General features: G+C 51.2%; 1 protein-coding gene across 1 annotated transcript in view; it reads left to right on the top strand.

Moving 5' to 3' along the window:
- The window catches only part of CEMIP (cell migration inducing hyaluronidase 1), a 140,856-nt gene that overhangs the window by 63,932 nt on the left and 58,296 nt on the right, over nucleotides 1-18,628 (top strand). Inside the window, exons 2-6 of the mRNA XM_072950896.1 lie at nucleotides 12,188-12,297; nucleotides 15,055-15,201; nucleotides 15,693-15,831; nucleotides 16,561-16,797; nucleotides 18,145-18,324. Of these exons, the coding sequence (XP_072806997.1) occupies nucleotides 12,204-12,297; nucleotides 15,055-15,201; nucleotides 15,693-15,831; nucleotides 16,561-16,797; nucleotides 18,145-18,324 (797 nt within the window). The 5' untranslated portion in view covers nucleotides 12,188-12,203. The remainder of the gene's footprint in view (nucleotides 1-12,187; nucleotides 12,298-15,054; nucleotides 15,202-15,692; nucleotides 15,832-16,560; nucleotides 16,798-18,144; nucleotides 18,325-18,628) is intronic.

Raw genomic sequence — 18,628 nt, 5'->3', positions numbered from 1 at the left:
AGATCCCAGCCAGGCAGGACCTCAGCCTCTGCAAGCCCTCAGTGAGTCAGCCAGGACTGCCCCAGGTTGATAGTGCCACCTTCTCTGTTAGCCAGCTCTCTCCCATTTAATGGTAAAAAGTAAGAAATAACTTCTTCCAGCTGAAGCCTCTGGAAGATCTTAGGCAACCCAGCCAAACTGGGCTGAACCCAGGCCAGCATCCCGGGCCACAGCTCAGCTCAGCTCAGCAAAGGAGGCCAGAGCCTGGGGCGGGGGTGGGGGGTGCTCTGCGAGCCGCCTGGTGGCTCTTCCTGGCTGTGAACCAGGTGTGGGCGGCAGCCCCCAGGAGATCAGGCTGAGGGCCCGGGGGCGCTTCACGCTCTGTGCAGCCACTCCCCTTGAATTCCATCTTCATTAGCATCTGTCGGGCAGGGAGCCCAGGGCTGACCTGCTTGCATGCCCTGTGTCCTGACTTCTCGGGGCAGGACTCTTTCAAAAGCATTCCTTGAGCATCCACTGTTTTCAGCAAATATGAATCAGTCGCTGTTCTGCCCTTTCCGAGGGCACAGCTAGTAATGGAAGGTGACTTTTATAAGGTGCTTCCTGCATATCAGACTCTTTTAAGCTCTTTGTGTATTTTATCTCTTTTAATTCTCTCAAAACCTCCATTGGGTAGAAGATGCTAACAGCCGTATGTGCTGGAGAGGAGCCTTAGCATACAGCATTGAGAGGAGGTAGTTTTAAAAGTTGAATGCAAAGGGCAAAAACAGGCAGAAGAAAGAATAAATCCATTGGATAATACCATGAAAAATTATTACGCCACTCCTAATTTAAAAAGAACCTATGGAAATTTCCCAGAATTGTAGAGCTGCTCAGTGGCACGTGTCAGGTTCAAACTCACATCATTTAAGATCAGAGCTCCTTCTCACCAACGTATAGTAACATTTAGAACACTTACTATTTGTGCCACGCACTCTCCCATCACCTTGTGTGCCTCGCCTCCTTATTCCTCACCACAGCCGTTTGAGGAAGGTGCCATTACTGCCAACGTCTTACAGAGGAGGTAGCTACCAAAGCTTGCTGAATTTCACACACTCGCCAAGTGGCAGAGCTGGGATTTGACCCAAGGACTCCCGCCTCCGGTGCATCTTGTTGGGTTTGAGGACAGTGGCAAACAGCATTGTCTGGCTGTGTTAGGGTAGCAGAGTTTTTCTTCTTTTTCTCTCCCAAGCTCCATTTCGTCTGGGATTCCCTAGAGCAGAAATATTAAAGCAGTTATGTAGTGTAGTATATTCGTGCACTTGGATACCACGCAGCCGTCATAAGGAACGAACTATTGGTACATGCAACAACGTGGATGAATCCCAGAAGCATGCTGAGGGAAAGAAGCTTCACACAAAAGACTACATACTGGATAATTCCATTTATATTGACAGTCTAGAGCAGACAAAATGAATCCATGGTTTGGTTTTGATCGTTTTCAACTGTAGCGGTGCTTGCCTCTTGCAAGAAGGAATTAGCTGGGAGAGGGCGTGGGAGAGCCTTCTAGGGGGTGGCAATGTTCTATACCTTGGTAGGCGCTTGGTTTGCACAGGTAGAAGCATTTGTCAAAACTCAGCAAATGTATACTTGAGGTTTGTGTGTTTCATTACGTATAAATTTTACCTCAAATGATTAAAAAAGTCAAATGAATATTGAGCTTATAATAATAGGCATGCTGAAGGAGTTAGGGGACGGGTCCTGGTGCTTGCAATTTACTTTATTTACTTATTTATTTATTTTAAAATTTTATTTATTTTTGTGTGTAGGGGTGTGGTAATTAGGTTTATTTATTGATTTATTTTTAGAGGAGGTCCTGGGGATTGAACCCAGGACCTTGTGCATGCTAAGCATGTGCTCTACCACTTGAACTGTATCCTCCCCATTGCAATTTACTTTAAAATGCATCTAAAAATAAGATCCGTTTCTGGATGGATAGAGGGATAGATGAATGGAGAGGGATGTGATAAAGCAAATGTAGGCAAAGTGTTGCTGGTAGCTTTTAGGTTGTGGGTATGTTGGTGTTTGCTGTGAAATTCTTTCAACTTGGCTGTATGTTTGCAATTTTTCATAATAAAATGTTGGGGGGAAGCAATTATGTGGAGCCCTGGGGTCCCCTAGTGGTGAAGCAGGGGCTCCCAGAGCTCAGAGCTGGTTCCTGAGCTTCTCCCAGCAGGCTTGTCATCCTTACTCACCTCTGTCCCAGCCCCTGTGGGGGACCCGTGTGTAAGCATGAAAATGCGCGCTTCCCTGGTCTCCTTTTACGGAGGAGCCTTGCCCAGGGTCTCCCAGGACGAGCCAGGACTGCTGATTTCGAGTCACTTCTCCCCAACAGGTTTTACTACAGCCCATTTTTTTCCCTCAAAGATCACAGGCTTTTGTTTCGAGCCCAAGGGTGCAAATCACACCTGCGTGCGGGAATCCAGGTAACCGATCCCAGGCACACGGAGCCGGTGGCATACAGGGCAGGAAAACAAACCTCGGTCAGGACTCCGCCTGGCGTCGTTTCCTGTAGGTGTATTTGAAGTCGTAGGAAACCAGAGTGGTTTCTACAAATAAATAACCCAGGAGGAGACAAGCCCTTCAGATCAAAGGAGGACTCTGGCCCAAACTTGAACCAAAATCAAGCGAGCTGTTTCGACTCCAATCTGGCAGGCAGAGGGAGGAGTGGAGAAGGTCTATCTGCTGTGCAAACATTCCCTGTCTCTGCCCTTCCTGGGTTTGTGTGAGCCTGAGAATGGGAGCTGGGAGGAAGGCTGTGCTCTCTGAACTGCTGCCAGGTCCTGCCTCATGACGTTCCAGCCCGGCGTCCAGACGCAGCAGGTGCCAGCACGTTGGCCTCTTGTTGTGTCCAAGCCCCGGGGGCTCCCCGGTGGGCCACATGCTGGTCTTTGGGCTCTCATGGCAGCCCTCTGGGGCCCCCGGTGCTTTGGGGAACATTTCATGGCCTACCTTCTTTGTCCTGGGTTTGGCAGCCCTACTGGTTCACATCAGTGCTCCTGGGGGAAGAGGAAGAAGGAAAGAGATGCACTGAAACAGTCAGGTCTGCCTTTGCCTGTCTAACAGGCTCTCAGGTGATGCTGATGGTGCTGGTCTCTGGACCACACTCTGAGTAGCCCTACCAGTGGCCTCAGTCCCTCCCCGCATGAAACTTATGGACAGTAAGCAAACTCAGAAGAAGATACATGATTAAAAACTATGGCAAGGGAAGAAAGCAACTGAAACATTATGAAAGGTATTGACAGAGAGGACCTTCTTCGGATGGGAAGGGAGTGTCAGGAAAAGCATCTCTAAGAACAGGACTTTTCATTGATGGTTGTTCTGCAAATAATTGTGATTTTGGTGCACTTGTGAGAGGTGAGCTCAGGGTCTTCCTACTCTGCCATCTTGGCTGATCTCCATCAGGGCTTTAAACTGAGACCTGAGGAGAGGTGGAATGGAGGAAAGCATGTGAAAAGGTCCTGAGGCAGAAACACGCTTAGCATCTTTGGAGGAAATGACAAAGAGACCAATGTGGCAGGAGGTGCGGGAGGAAGCTGGAGAGGAGGCCAGGCTGCGCGGGGCTGGGTGAGGAATCCTGACTTTATTCTATGTGTGATCAGAGCCATTAGAGGGTTTTAAACAAAAATGTGCTGTGATCCACACTGACTGGGCTGTGAAAGATGGATTGGGGTCAGGGTGGGGAGGAGGCCAATAGATGGTTCTTAGAGAATCCTACAGGGAAGTCCTGGACCATGGTGGTAGTAGTGACTTATTTTTGCTAATGTGGGTCACCTTTCCTAGAGACACACATGTTTGGGGATATGCCATAATTGGAGAAAGGAAGTCTCTTTTCTCAGTAAAATAGTATGAAGCCTCATTGATAAACATGGACCTGTTATGAGAGCAAAAAGACCTGTAAGAACTAACCTTCATCTTATCCTCCCCCTTTGGCTCCCCACTAATTAGGATTGTTTCCATAGCAAATGTTAAAGGCACAATTCAAATTAGCTTAAACAGAAAGGAACTTTATTGGCTCAGGCAGTTGAAAAGTCCAGGGGTAGCACTAGCTTCAGGCAGAGCTGGATCTGGGTGCTCAAGTGTTGTCTCTGTCTCTCGGCTCTGCCTTCCTCTGTACAAGCTTTGTTCTCAGGCAGGCTCTCCCAGCACAGAGGCAGGACAGCCCCAGCAACTCCAGGCGTGCCAGCCATGGTGGGATGAGAACCAGCAGTCGCAACAGTTCCACACCCCCTTTCTTTGTCTCTGAACCCATCCCAGCATCCCGGAAATGGAATATATCCATTGGTCAGGTTGGGTCTCAGGTCTACCTTAGGAGCCAAGGTGGGTGGGTCAGCCCCACTTGGACCACAGGGACTGAGAGTGAGGGAGGGATGGTTGCCAAAGGGAGACTGAGGTGCTGGGGGCAGGAGAAGGGAAGCAGGCAAGTGAGACCCACAGATGCCCGCTGTGGGTTTCCAAGGTCCGTCCATGGTCTGGCTCCGCACTTCCCGGGATTCTCCTCATCCTGCTGCCAATTCTCCCTCGGTCTCAACCCACTGGAATAAAGCACATTCTCCCAGCAGTCTTTAAGACTGGTTCTCCCCTTGGGCAAAACCCAAATTCATCACTTTTTGCTGTGAAATTGTGCCAGGACCCTGCCTCTCCTGAAAGCACTTGTCCCTGGAGCAGGAGCATTCTGTTCAGGTCAGAAGGCCTTTGCCTACAGAGGTCCTTGTTTCCAGTTTGAAGGACGCCCCTAGTTCACAGTCCAGGTGCCAGAACCCTAAACATGGGTCTCAACCCATGCCTCTGAAAGGGCACTGCCTGCATGAAGTTCATCCAGGGTGTCCGGGGTGCATGCAAATGTTGGATGACTGGGTCCTGCCCAGACCCAAGGCATGAGAATCCTTGGGGTAAGGATATGATCTGCATGCTTGTCAAGATCTGCACAGGAATCTCTCTCTCTCTCTCAGTCCCTCCTGTCTTCCCTCCATCCCTCCTTTGCTTCCTTTACATCAGAAAGTGGGCGCTTGTCAACCACTGCTCTACAGTACGAGTAATTTGAACACAGAACAGAATCACACTGAGAACTGCTCTATTAACAGTAAATATTTTCCACGGCCCTACGGTTTTGAGAACATCTTTCCTCTCCAGACGAGTGCTGCGTGGCCCACTTAGCTAGAAGGCAGCCTTTTTTAGACCGTGTCACATGACCCTCTTCCTTCTGGGCACTAGAATCTTGACAACAGATGTAAGTTGGGCCCATGCGGTCCACGATGACCTAGGCACAGTGCCTGGAGGCGTCACTCCCAGTGACAATCAGCTGTCCATGTTGAAGCCATTGCCCAGAATAGAAGGCCTACTGTACATTCATTTAAACCAGTAGATCAACGTGTTAAACCAGTACACACCACTGCAAACACAATGCCATCCGGTCGGGGTGTATTTAAGCCAACCCGACCCGACTGGATAACCGATGAAGCGCTGAGCCAGGTGGGCCCCGCTGTGATGAGAGGCAGCATCCTTCTGTTTCGCTGTGTGGCCCCCCCACCCTCCCCCACCATCCCCTGCCCTCCCTACTCAGTGCCTGTTCCCGGCCTCTTGCTCTGTGGACACACCGAGCCTGCTCCCGCCCGCCGTCCTTCACCTGCTGTGTCCCTCTGCTGGGATATCCCAGCGGCGTCCCTGCCCTGTCCCTTCCTCCAGGTCTCTGCTCGTAGGTCACCTTCTCCGTGAGAGCATCCCTGACCACCCACATGAAATGGCAGCTTCTCCCCATTAGTTGCTTGATTTTCTCCAAAGCTCTTAACACCATCAGACACATACAGGATGCATTCATTTGTTCTTTATTTTCTCTCCGCTCCCACCCACCCCCACTAGACTAAGCTCTAACCTAACCCAGGGCAGGGTCTTTTCCTGAGTTGTTACCTCTGTGGCCCACTGCCTAGAAGCAGTGTGCAGTAGGCACTTAATAAATATGTGTTGAATGAATCCAACTCCGGCAGAGCCCTCCGGGCTGCACTCCCATTCCCGCCCATCCCTCCCTTCCACGCCTGCCAGCAGCCACTTTATAAAATGCAGGTGTTCCCCTGGGCTCCTCCATTCTGCCTGCAGACCCCTCAGGCTTTCGGGAGAAAGTCCAAACTCCTTAACTTCACACCGAAGGTGCTTCAGGAACTGGACCCTCCGCCCTCATGCCTGCCGTTCCTCGGCACCGGCCGTACCTTCTTATCTAGAACTGATTTCTGCTCTTTGAAATAAAGCTGTTTGTGGGAATGGGTCCTCCTGCCCCCATGGGCTCAGTGTGGAGGATGGAGGCGGGGGCAGCGGAACAGCCCGGGAGGTGGTGCAGAAATCTTTCCAGAGCCTCAGAAACAAGCGGACACACAGAGGGCAACTTCAGGCCGGGAGAAGTGCCAAACCCACTGCCGATGCTGGTATGTTCAGTTAAAAAACACAATCGATGAAGTGTTTATTGCTGCAACCACTCACCCAGCCTGGAGAGCGCACGCAACCAGCTGGAAAGGTGTGTAGCGAGCGCATGGTTTGACTTGGGCAGCTCCAAGTTCTGTCCCAGTCCCAGGAGAGGCTTCCCTTTAAATGTCACTGAATTCTGTGATCAGGCCAGTCTGGGCATCTCCTAAATTTTCGGCTGCTGGCCATGGCGGGCACAGGGCTCTGATGGCTGAGCCTTGCCGAGTTTGCCCAGGACAGGATGCGAGGGAAAAAAGCCCATAGCTGGGCAGCCTCCCGCGCTCCCTGACAAGCTTGCCCTCCGAGAGGAGAGGAGCGCCAGCCAGCAGGGCTGCTGTACCTTCTGCAGATCACGCCCCGCAAAGCCAGAGTTGGGACCCAGGTCAAATCGTCCTTGAAGTCAGGTGGCTGCTCCTGTCCCTGAAGACTTACTTGCATCCGCTGAGTATAAGGAAGCTAAAGAGGCTGAGGAGGTGGTGGTGGGGGCGCTGGTGGAACGTGCCCTCTCTTTCTAGATGAGGCTCGCGTATCTATGGATCCATCTGACGGACTGGGAAGACCAGACAGATGCCCACATGCGGGCAAGGGCAACGAGGCTCCTGGGAGAGCAGTCCCAGCCCCGGTAGATGATTCGGTGATGAGATGAGGGATTTGAATGTGGTGACACGGGAGGACCTGACAGGATTTGTTCAAATATGCTTGGGGATGGAGTGGTCCGTGACGGTGAATTTCTCTTATCACATGGAACAGCATCTCTCCTCTTCGGCTCTGCAGGTGTCTCCCCGCTGGGAATTCCCCCTATCAAAAGAGATCTTTTGTTTGCGGAAGATAATTTAAGACTCTGGAAGTATAAAGGGCTCCTGAGGCAAGTGTTTACTGTCCAAACTATGACTTAAAGCGATGCCTCAGTTGAGACAGGGGCAGGAACAGGTGAGCCCAGTCTTCCCCATCTCCCCCTTCCTCCCAAGCAAGCAGGGAGGCAGAGAAGGTGATACACATCCCATAATTTGGAGTCGGACATCAGTTGTCCTATCAGACACTGTTTCAGGTTTCCATGTACTGCTTCTGATCAGTGTGAGCAATAACCCTCTGCACTGTGGGCCTCAGTTTGCCCGCCTGTAGAACAGGGAGGAGGCGGGCTGCACTAGATCTTTGCCACTCAAAGCATGGCCCGCCGCCCAGCGGCAGCACAGCCTCGCCTGGGAGCTGGTTGGAAATGCAGAACCAGACCCCGCCCCAGACCTGCAGGACCAGAATCTGCATTCTGACAAGTTCCCAGATGGTTCAGGTGCAGCAGCAGGGGCTGGCTGGAATGGGCCTCCTGTTGCCGTCAGCTCCTGCATTTTGTGAGCCTGACGCTAGCTGGCAAGGTGCTTAATCTTGAGGAATTAGAAGCACTGTTTTGGAGAAGAGTCTAGGCTTTGGAATGTCCCTGGGCTTTGGGGGAATGTTTTCGGTCTTTGTGGCAATGAGAGAGATCTGGGCAAGTGTGTTTCCAAGGTGCAGCTCATGCCAGAGGAACGTGTTGTGTGATTCGCAGAAGCAAAGGGGCTTTTAAATATGCTCCTCTCAGAAGAAATGGATGGACAGAGGAAACCCCTGTCTCTGGAGTCCCTAGCATAGGTTCTCACCCTGGAAAAAAGCTCAGGGCTGCCGGGGTTCCCCAGAGTTGGGAATCTTCCTGTGTTTACCTGAGGTCCAGAAGGATGCTTCTGCTGCCCCGTCTCCTGCCTCCTTTTCCTCCCTGAGGATACTGTGTCAGGACCAGGTGACCAGAAGAGGTGCCTCCCTCTGCCAGGGGAGCTGGGCCAGGGCTGGGGTAAGTGGCAGGTCAGGGAGTTGGCTGCCCCTTGCCTGATTCAGGAGAATGTTAGGGAATGTTATAAAGGGCTTTCTGAGATTCGTCAGAGATTTCTGTCCAGAGGGAATGAGATCTTGGGGCTTGGCCTTCCTGTTTCCGTGGTTTCTGGTAGCCAATGAGATGGGCCTGTGGTTTCTTATCTAGCAAAGGATCTGAGTTGAGCCTGTGCAGGTGACCCAGCCTGCACAGCCCTGTTGGGGCCACCAGGAACCAGGGCACAGATCTGAGGGCTTGTGAACGAGAAACCCAGGTATGATGAGAGGGAACAGCAAGGCTTTCCTGATGCAAGAGATGCTGGAGGGAGATTCTTGCCACCTTCCCCCAACTTCACCCCAGCTGGCTTTCAGGATCATTAATCTGTCGACAATGGCTCAAATCAAACATTCCCTCCTTCCAGGGTGCCCAGCTGGGAGGTAGGTGGGGGTAGGGGTGGTGTTCCTGTTTCACAGAGCATGGACTCCGGGGCCGGACCTCCTGGGTTCAAGATCCTGACCGTGCCACTTACTAGCTCTGTGACCCTCGGGCCCCGCCCCACAGCTACCGAATCAGAGTCTGTGTTTTAGCCCGCTCTCCGGGGAATGTCTGTGCGCAGTCAAGTTGGAGAAGTGCTGGCTGTGTTCTCTCTCATTATCCCAGCAGCTCCTGCCTTCTCCTAATTTGAGATGATATTGCAAATCATTTAGTCTTTAGGAATTAGGAGCATAATTTCTGGAGGAGAGAGCAGACTTTGAACTCTGCCACCTGCTCGCTGTGCAGGCTCAGCAGGCGGCAGGAGCTTGCATCCGCCTGGGGCAGGGGGTGCCTCAGGGCCCGTACTTGGAAGTGCTGCTGTTCTGGGGAGATCCAGGCAAGGACGCAGGGGCCTCTTTGGACACTCGCATAATCCTGTGCTCCTTCTGCTCTGCAGGTGACACACCCTGGACCCCAGGGCAGCTGTAGCCCCGGCGCGACCTGAAGGAAGAGCAAAGACCCCGGACCGGGGTGCAGGATGGCAGCGAGGAGAGGCAGAGACAGACGGTGGCAGGCAACGCCTCTTGTCCCTGCTTTTGCCCCTCCCTCCGCGAGTTCCTGGGAGGCCTGGCAAACACAGCCCGGAGCCGCAGCTGGACGGGGAATGCTGAGCTTCTGGAAAACTTTAACCTGTTACTGTGAAGCCTTGTGGAGCACCCGGCGTGCCAGCCTTCCCCCAAAGCGTGTCCATATTCTTCCACCGCCGAATCCTTCCATTGCATCCTTTAAGGAGGAGGGCAGCTCAGGACCATCGGGACCTAGCAAGGGCAGTGTCCAGCCAGCCTCCAGCCAACAGCTTCCTGTGGAAACTTCTAGCATTGTTAGCCAACATGCTCTCTTCCCAGGCCTTCAACAGCTGGGAACCGTTTCAAGACCATATCTTGCCAGCTAGAGAAGCCGGACCCCAACTCCCATTGCCAGAGAGCTTTCAGTGGCCAACTGAGAAAGCTGTCCTCCCTCGGTGAAGAACTCCCAAGTGAAATTTAAGAGCCTTTTGGATTCACGTCAACAAAGTGTTTCTCGAGGTTTCTGTACTCGGGCCCTGGAAGCCATTCATGGGCAGGAAAGCACGGAGGACCGCCCCCAGCCATGTGGGGCCACCTCGTGGGCAGGGGGCTCTCTGCCTCGCGTGGCTCGGACGTGTCTAGCGCTGAGACCCAGCAGGAGGTCTCTGTGATGTCAGGGAAGAGAGGTTTTGAGCATTATCCTTCCACGTGGAATTGTTTTCACATCCATCCAGAGAGTGACTTTTTTTTTCTGTCTCTGAAATGACCTAGGATATCATCAGGAGATGTCAGAGCCACGAAGTCCCTGTACCCCAGCCTCCTACCGTGCACAAGGGAAGTCTGAGGCCCAAAGAAGGAAATGCCGGATGAGGGTCACCCGGTAGTTAGGGCGGGAGGGGTGCCTGCACCCAGATCACCTCCCATCCCCTGGCCCCTCCAAGCCTGGTGCCTGCCACCTTCCTTTGCCAGCTCACAGCCCAAAGTCCAGGTTCCCTCCAGAGGAGCCCCAGGATGATTTGGGGCTTCTGAGTAGCAAAAAGCAAACTACCTTTGGCTTTTCTAAACAGATGGAGACTTGAGAGCGGGGCTCTGGCTTTCCCTAAGGACCACAGAACTCTCCTGTCTCCGGCGTCCCCTCCTTTCTATTGCAAAGAGCATGAGAGCAGACATTCCTCTTCTGGGGGCCCTGGGAAAGGCACCATTCCCAGATGCTGTGACGCGTGACTTCGGTGACCCTGCAGAGGCGACTAGAATGGGTCCCGTTGTTCTCTGCCAATCAGGCCTGGGCCAGGCAGGGTGCCCGCCAAGAGGACACCGCAGACATTGATGCTGAGAGGACCGTCTCCGCCCCCGCCCCCGCCTCCCCGGCGCACCTGTGCGGGAGGGCCCAGGCTCAGGGCCAGTGTGCTCTGTTTCGGACCCTCTTGCCTGCCCCCACTCACTGAGCTCACACAAAGCACTTCACCTGGAGCTGAAAGGTCAGGGATGATCAGATTTGTGCCCGAGCTCACTCAAAGGGAGGAGCCTGTATGGGGTGAGATAGATTTGGCCCCTTTCTCAGTGTGGGAGAATGTCTGCTTGTTTCATGCTCCGGGGAGGAGCTGGAGACATGGGCATGGAAGCCAGAGCCGGCCACTCCCCAAGCCCCGTTTAAGCAATCTTGTGTGGTGCAGAGGACTTGACACAGAGACTTTTCCGAGTGGCGTTATATTCTGAAAGGGGAATCTGGCATCTTTTTTGAGTTCCTGCCTTGAGGTTTACCTAGACAGATTCCCATATTCACCTTCTGTCTGAGTAACAGGGGAAAATATAAGTGGCTTTAATGAAACAGAAGTTTAATAAAATGCAAATTTAATTCTGTCACCCATAAAAATAAATCCACAGTCTCAGGCTGTTTCGGTGCTCCACAGGGTCAGGGCCTAGGTTCCTTCTCTCTGCTTGCTTTGCCATCTTCAGTGCATGGCTCCCAAGACATGGACAAAGATAGCTGCTGAAGATCCAGCCATCTTTTCCATATTCCAGCCAGCGGGAAGGAGGAAGGAGGGAAGAAAGACTTCCTGCCTTCCCTAAGGACATTTCCTGGGATTCACATACTGTACTTTCATTTTACTGGCCAGAACTTAATTTCAAGGCCATAGCTAATGTAGAGACTGGAGAAGGTAGCCTTTATCCTAGGTGGCCATATACCCAGATAAAAATCGGGTTCTTTTACTAAGGAGGGAAAAAAATTGTTATTGGGGATAATCAGCTGTCTCTGCCCCACCTTCCTCTTGGATAGGTAATATTAAAAGGGTTTATAACACATAAGCATTGTATTTAGGATTTCAACATTAGTATAGAGACTTGTTTTAGAAGCACAGATGGGTAAAGGTGGAGTAAAGGTTACAAATTAGCCAGTCCGTATCCCCATTTTTCAGATTAGGAAATTGAGGCCCAGAGAAATTAATCAAATCATCTGAGATCACACAACAAGTTGGTGGCATCTATTTTCCAGCTCATGTTCTGTGGGAGTGATTTTTGTGTCTCTCTCTGTTTTTTAACTTAAGAAAAAAACTTCATCCTGGAGGGTAGCAAGCTCCTGTGCCAAGGATGAAATTCCATCCTTCACTGGGTCTCTGAGCTGCAGGACACAGGTGGGACGATGGCAGGGCTTGCATGCCCTGATCTGCCCAGTCCTGAGTCATGGCAGCTGAGGACTTTGCACTGGCCGGCTGGAGTATGCCCATGCTGGCCCTGCCTCCGTGTGTGCATGTGGCCCTGTCTCTGTGTGTGTCTGCCCACACACACTGACTCCAGCTCGGGGAAGCTGCAGGTCTGACTCGGGGTGCTTCTGTTTCAGGGAGTATTCTGCCAGGATGGGAGCGGCTCACAGGCTGAATGTCTCTTTCAAGGCGATGCTGACAGTCGGCTGGTTCATCCTGGCCCACTTCCCTGGTGCTATATCCACAGGTAAGCCACCGCAAAGCAGTTGGACTCTGCGTCTCAGTGAGGAAGGTGCAGCCCCTTGTTGAAGCAAGGCTGCTGGGGGCCAGGAGAAGGAGCCGCTGGGCGGGGCTGGGGTGTCTGGGCTCTGGCCTGCCCCGCTAACTTGTTGATCCTGGGCAAGTCTCACTCTGGGCTTCAGTTTCGTCATCCACAAAATGAAGTGTTGGACTAGACTCCGGGGTTACAAACTCAGTGTCTACAGGAGCCTGGCACGGGACATAAAACCAGCTGAAGGTGGCCAGGCAGAGACATGGTCGCCTGGGGAGTTCAGACCCTACTTAAGGGACACCCGCTTCTCAGTTCTGGCCAATTGCTGCCACGTGGGAAGATGGGATCCTTTTTACAGGAGCTGCTGAATTTTGAAGAGAAGCCAGAAATCTAGGCTTTTATGTGAAAGCTCTCTTCTTGTTAAAGGAAGACGACCAACTGAAATTTTCCCAACCACTCAGGGTGGGAGTGGGGCAGAAAAGAACCCCTATCTGCCAGCCAGCTCGCTGCCTCTGGGCCATCTGGTTTCAATGTACCCTTCCCGCTTTGCCATCGTGAGATCCGGGTGCATTAAAGCACCTTGTTAAGCTCTAGGCGAGGTTTAAACCTGTTTTTCTGATTTCAATATTGTCAGCTTTTTCTTTGAGTGATTCTGCATTAACATCCAGAGACACAAGGCAAACTTGTGTGGGCTATAAAAAAGCTAATCAAATAACCAAGCTTGGGGTAGGAGGTGAAAGATGGGGACAATTGAAATTTTTTGAATAGAGGTTTTTAGTAATAATACCATCACCATAGATTGCTTTTCTTCCCCCTCAAAAATGCTATTATTACTACTTGAAATGAACGCTTTTCTATACTGAGAATAAATGACCTTGCATTGTATTATATCTTGTTTTTCTCAATCTACTGATGGATGGAGGTAATCTCTAGTCACTAGTGAAATTCCTTCAACGTGATTCCTTGTAGAATCTTTTTGGTCCTTACGGGACATAGCAAAGAATCGGTATTTTAACTCTCAATGCAACAATTAACAATATGGCCTGAATTCATTCATTTAATCCTCCCATCATGTATTCAGTTAATAAATACCAAGGGGGCACTGACTCTTGTGCCAGGAACTGGGTTTGGGGTTCTCTTTTAAGGTGGTTCACCTCAGGGCCTTGGGGAGATGCTTCCCCGGGTATCTCCTCTCACATCCTGGGTCTCTCTCTTCTGTTTGAGTATAAAGCATTTGGAAAAGAGGCTGTGCCTCTGGTCTGTGCTTTGTTCTGACGTCAGAGGGATGCGGAAGCCAACCCCGGCCATTCATGCTCCAAGTAGGTCGGGCTTGCGCTCACTCTGAATCGCACTTCCTGGAGCCCCTCCTGGGAAGGGTGGTTGCCGTGGTGATAGTTCACCAAAGACATTGACTTTTTCCAGCTACTCACTGGTTCCTACAAATGAAAACCCACTGAAACTGACCTTTACTGAGCGCAAAATATCCAGCCCCAGCGAAGAAGCAGCCATCCACGGCCAATCTTGTGACTGTTGTGCTTTTGCTGCGGGGTCAGAGCTGCCAGAGCTCTGGGAATTGTGCTCCCAATGACAGGAGAACCTGCAAGGATCAAGCTGACCACCTCCAAATCCATATGCAAAGACTGACGCAAACCCATGCAGCTGGAGAGTAGGACAGTCAGGATTCTCCTGCGGGATGCGGGCCGTGAGACCCTCTCAGGCTTTGTCCCTTTGAGTTGGAATGATTCCTTCTCAGCACACTCATGGCTCCAGGCCCGGACCACTGGGCTCTCCAGTCAGCCACATGTTTTCCCCACACGGCTGAGGAGACACCACCTTGGAAGGGACTCCGGGTCCATGAATCTAGGACAGAAACACCACCTGCCATCAGAGCAGCATCAGGCATTTCTCTTCCGTGGGAGTGGTCCTGGCAGCATTCCAGATAGCCTTCCAGAAGCTATCCTCTCTGGTTCCCCAGGTGACTGCTCCTTAGGTGAGAGGAAGCAAGACTGTCATTGGACAGGTATGGAAACAGCCCCATCAGAACCAGGATCTCTTCCAGCAACTCCAACTTTCAGAGTTGCTGCATGGGACATGCCCAGTCACGGGAGTCCCGGCACTCAGAGAAGCGCACTGCATGACATCTCCACCAGGAATAAATATAAATTATGTATGGTTCTTCCCAGTTTAGATGCCATTTACTAATCCGGGGTCACGTTTGTTACAAACTATGTTGCTTGGTAACATGGTTTATATAACACTATCTTTCTCAGGTTTCCAGGGAAACAGAGTGAGAAAATTAACTAAAAGTCAAATTCTCATGCAGAAGGGGAAAAGGCTTTGTCAACTTTTCAAATGTTGCTTTCCAGGGGAAAGGATGCCTCGGAACACAAGCAATCTGGATAAGTCATTGACTAACCTTAGATTGCGGAGTATCTTGAGGGAGTCATCTGGTCTACCCTGCATTTTCTAAAGGGAAAAACTGAGCCTTGAAAAGGGAGGCGACTTGTTCACAGATACATGACGAACTAATAAAAGACATGGGACTAAATCCCAGGGCTCTTATGTCAGGGATTCTCTTTGCTCTCCAAGGCCCTGCTTTTAGCTCTAGGAGGGAGGAGGCAGGGGCCAGGAAAATTGACAGACTCCCTCCTCGCCCCCACCTTGTGGTCTGTGGCAGTCCTTGCTTGGTGAGGTCAGTGGATGGTAGCAGTGACATCTCTCTGTCCTTGGCAGTGGCCCCTGAGTGCCCTGATCAGTGGCCTGAGCTGCAGCCCTGGAGCCCTGGACATGACCCGGACCACTATGTGTACATTGGCCAGGGCAGAGCACTGCTGCTCACCTCTTCTGCCACCATCCACTCCATCCGCATCTCAGAGGGAGGTAAGCCAGCATTCCCCAACCCCACCCCCGATCTCCATGTTCAGAGCCTAGCAGGGTGCCATAACTTTAGATGGACAGAACAAATGTCACGTGCTTTGGGTTCATATCAGAGCATCTGGTAGTTTGAGATAGCCATCAGCTCTGAGCTCTTAGGAATGGCTTGCCAGAGGTCCAGTCTTAGTGAAAGAAGCATTTATAGAGGAAAACCCTGATTGGTCTCCGAGCATTCCTGCCTATCTTACCTTCAGATGCCTGCTCATTGAATGCAGTGCATGCAGCCATGGCAGTAAGCCAAGCAGGCACTATTTACACATCGCAAGGCGGAGAGAAAAGTAACTGCTTGTAAGCACAACAAGCACAGAGATATTTGAAAGACGTATCTTCTTGCCTGCTTGGATGAGATGGGGCGCTTAGGGGGTCTGCCCTTGGCTCTGCTGTAACTTCATCATTAGCATGTGTTCCTAAACCTCCCTCCATCCCTCCCTCTTCAGGAAAGCTAGTCATTAAAGACCAAGGTGAGACAATTGTTCTACGCACACGGCACATCCTGATTGACAATGGAGGAGAGCTGCATGCTGGGAGTGCCCTCTGCCCTTTCCAGGGCAACTTCAGCATCGTTTTGTATGGAAGGTGGGTAGAGAGCTTCCATGGGTCAAATGTTCCTCTTGGATCTGACGGGAAGGAGGATTTCCATAGAAGAGAGGGAGGTAAGACCACAAGGCTTTAGTGCAAGGCAGGAATCCTCATTATGTACTGCCAGATCGTAATCACGAACAAGACAGACACTGGTGAGCTGGGCGAGCTGGAGAAATACATGAGGCATTTTATTTATTGTGGCCCGGGTCCGGACTTAAGTTACAGAAATCCCTGCCAGCCTTTCAGCTGCCTTCCAATCTACTCATGGCTCAGGGAGTCTCTCTGAGTGTTTATTAATAGGTTATGATGGACAAGATAAAGAAAAATTCCAGGCAGCATTTGCCTCTGGCTGTGCTCGCTCTTCAAGCAACTGAGAATTCTAGGTGGCAGCCAGGAACACACAGGGTATGCAGTGCATGCCCAGGTGATTTCACATCTGATACGGACCGAAACATAACATACTTAGAACTGCAAAGAACTGAAGAACTGAAGCCAACATGTTAACTATTGATAGGATTTCTGCTTGGCCTGTTGGGCTCGTTTTGCTCTGGCTTGGGAAGATCTTGGTTGCTTGTGCTATTTCTACCGACCTTGCACAGTCACCAAGTGTGCCTGGCTCCACGGGGACCACATGGGAGTCAGGGAGCAGTGCAGCCCCCTCTGGGTTCAGCATCTGACAGAGAGAGGTGTCGACCGACTGTGGAGAGCTGTTTTCTCTTGTAGGGCCGACGAAGGTGTTCAGCCGGACCCTTACTTTGGCCTCAAGTACATTGGCGTCGACAGAGGAGGTACCCTGGAGTTGCATGGACAGAAGAAGCTCTCTTGGACATTTCTGAACAAGACTCTTCACCCGGGTGGCATGGAGGAGGGAGGCTATTTTTTTGAAAGGAGCTGGGGTCACCGTGGAGTCATTGTTCATGTCATCGACCCCAAATCAGGGACAGTCATCCATTCTGACCGGTAAGGTTTGCCTTCATGTAAACACAGTCATTCAGTCTGCATTTGCTGAGGGTGTGTCCTAGCCAGATGCCACTCAGGGTGCTGGGAGCACGGCAGTGAGTGAAACAGACAGAAATCCCCAACCTCAGGGAGTTAGGTCTCTCATTGCCGGGGCGTTCGCCTCATGCAGCTGAGTTGAACAGGAACAGACACGTGCGCGCACACATGCACACTTGTACACACAACATAGTTTCAGGCTGTGATCATCGGTAATTAGGGAAAAAAGTCATAGTGAAATGATGGAGAGTAGCTAGGGGAGATTGTTCTGCAACAGGTGATCAGAGAAGGCCTGTGAAAGCAAGCAACGTTTGAGCTGAGAACCGTGGGGCGAGGAGTGTGCAGGCCAGAGAGCAGCAAGTGCAGAGGGCCAGAGGTGAGAAAGGGCGTGCTGTTCTCAAAGGACAGAAGGGCCAGCGGAGAGGTGGAGAATGCAGAGCCAAGGAAACGAGACACAGTCATGTCGGTGTTTTGGACAGGGGCACGTTTGGGGCCTTAAAGGCCGCGGTGAGGGGGTGGGTTTTATTCTTAGTGGGATGCAAAGCCGGTGAAGGGCTTTTAAGAAGATCTGATTTAAAAGAATATTCTCGCTGCTGTGTACAGAGTGGAGAAGTAAAGCTAGCAGAGGTGGTCAGGAGGCTTCTGCACGGTCTAGGCAAGAGATGCCTGGGAGGGGGTACCTGGTGTGGTCACAGGGCCCTGACACATGCGAGGCTGGCAGCAGGCGATTCCTGGGGAGGGGCCGTGGAGAAGGAGGGGGCCTAGGCAGGGCCGGACCAGGTTATGTCAACAATGAAAAGGAAGTCTGGGGACTCACGAGCATCCGTCCATCTCCCCCCTCCTCCCCACACCACCATGGTTTTCTTTTTCCCAAATCTTGGCTATTCGTGCTGGGTTATTCATCTAGATTCGTTTGAGAATGATTTTGCTCGTTAAGTTCCAAGACAAATTCTTTTGGAGTTTCCATTGTGATTGTACAAAATCTTTACACCTAATACGTGCACTTTATACTTGGAGTTAGGATCATTACACAGTTGGGCCTTTCCTTTGTGAATTCTTGTCACCTGTGGTATAGATTTTTTTGAGACCTATATTTCATGGATATTTTATGTATGTAAGGGTGGGTTATCTTTGTCAAGTCTGAGATGATTGATTTGTTTTGCTGTAATAAAAGCTTCTTTCTTTAAAAAAAAATCAGTCTTTGGGATGATCGGATGGTGTGTTAGTCGTCAAACCACGGGTAGGTGCTTCAAGCTCTCTCTTTTGGGTCCTGCTAGGACTATTAAAATCTGCTCTCTCTGCCCTTTTTAGGTTTGACACCTATAGATCCAAGAAAGAGAGTGAACGTCTGGTCCAGTATTTGAATGCGGTGCCCGAGGGCAGGATCCTGTCTGTGGCCGTGAATGATGAGGGCTCTCGAAACCTGGATGACATGGCCAGGAAGGCGATGACCAAACTGGGCAGCAAACACTTCCTACACCTTGGATTTAGGTACCACCCGTCAATTCCCCTCCCCCAGGCTCCAGAACACGAAGCAACACCACCCCAGGCAGAAGTTACCTAACTTCCCTCCTCGTTTCCCCAGGCCACATCCCCTTTAATGGTGACTCAGGGAGATGCAGGGCCATGATCCATCTGCCTGGGATGTATTAGGGCTTGTTCTTAAAGGGAGCCTGTTTATTCTTACAAGCATATTCCACACTTTAAACTCCGAAAGTCACTGTGTATCTGAACTCATTCATTCAGTTTGCCACTTGCAAAATATTAATTGAGCACCTACTGTGTGTAAGAGCCA

This window comes from Vicugna pacos, chromosome 27 (assembly GCF_048564905.1).
Source record: "Vicugna pacos chromosome 27, VicPac4, whole genome shotgun sequence".
Taxonomy (NCBI): domain Eukaryota; kingdom Metazoa; phylum Chordata; class Mammalia; order Artiodactyla; family Camelidae; genus Vicugna; species Vicugna pacos.
The sequence above is the reverse complement of the archived record's forward strand: the minus strand, read 5'-3'. Positions and strand labels throughout refer to the sequence as shown.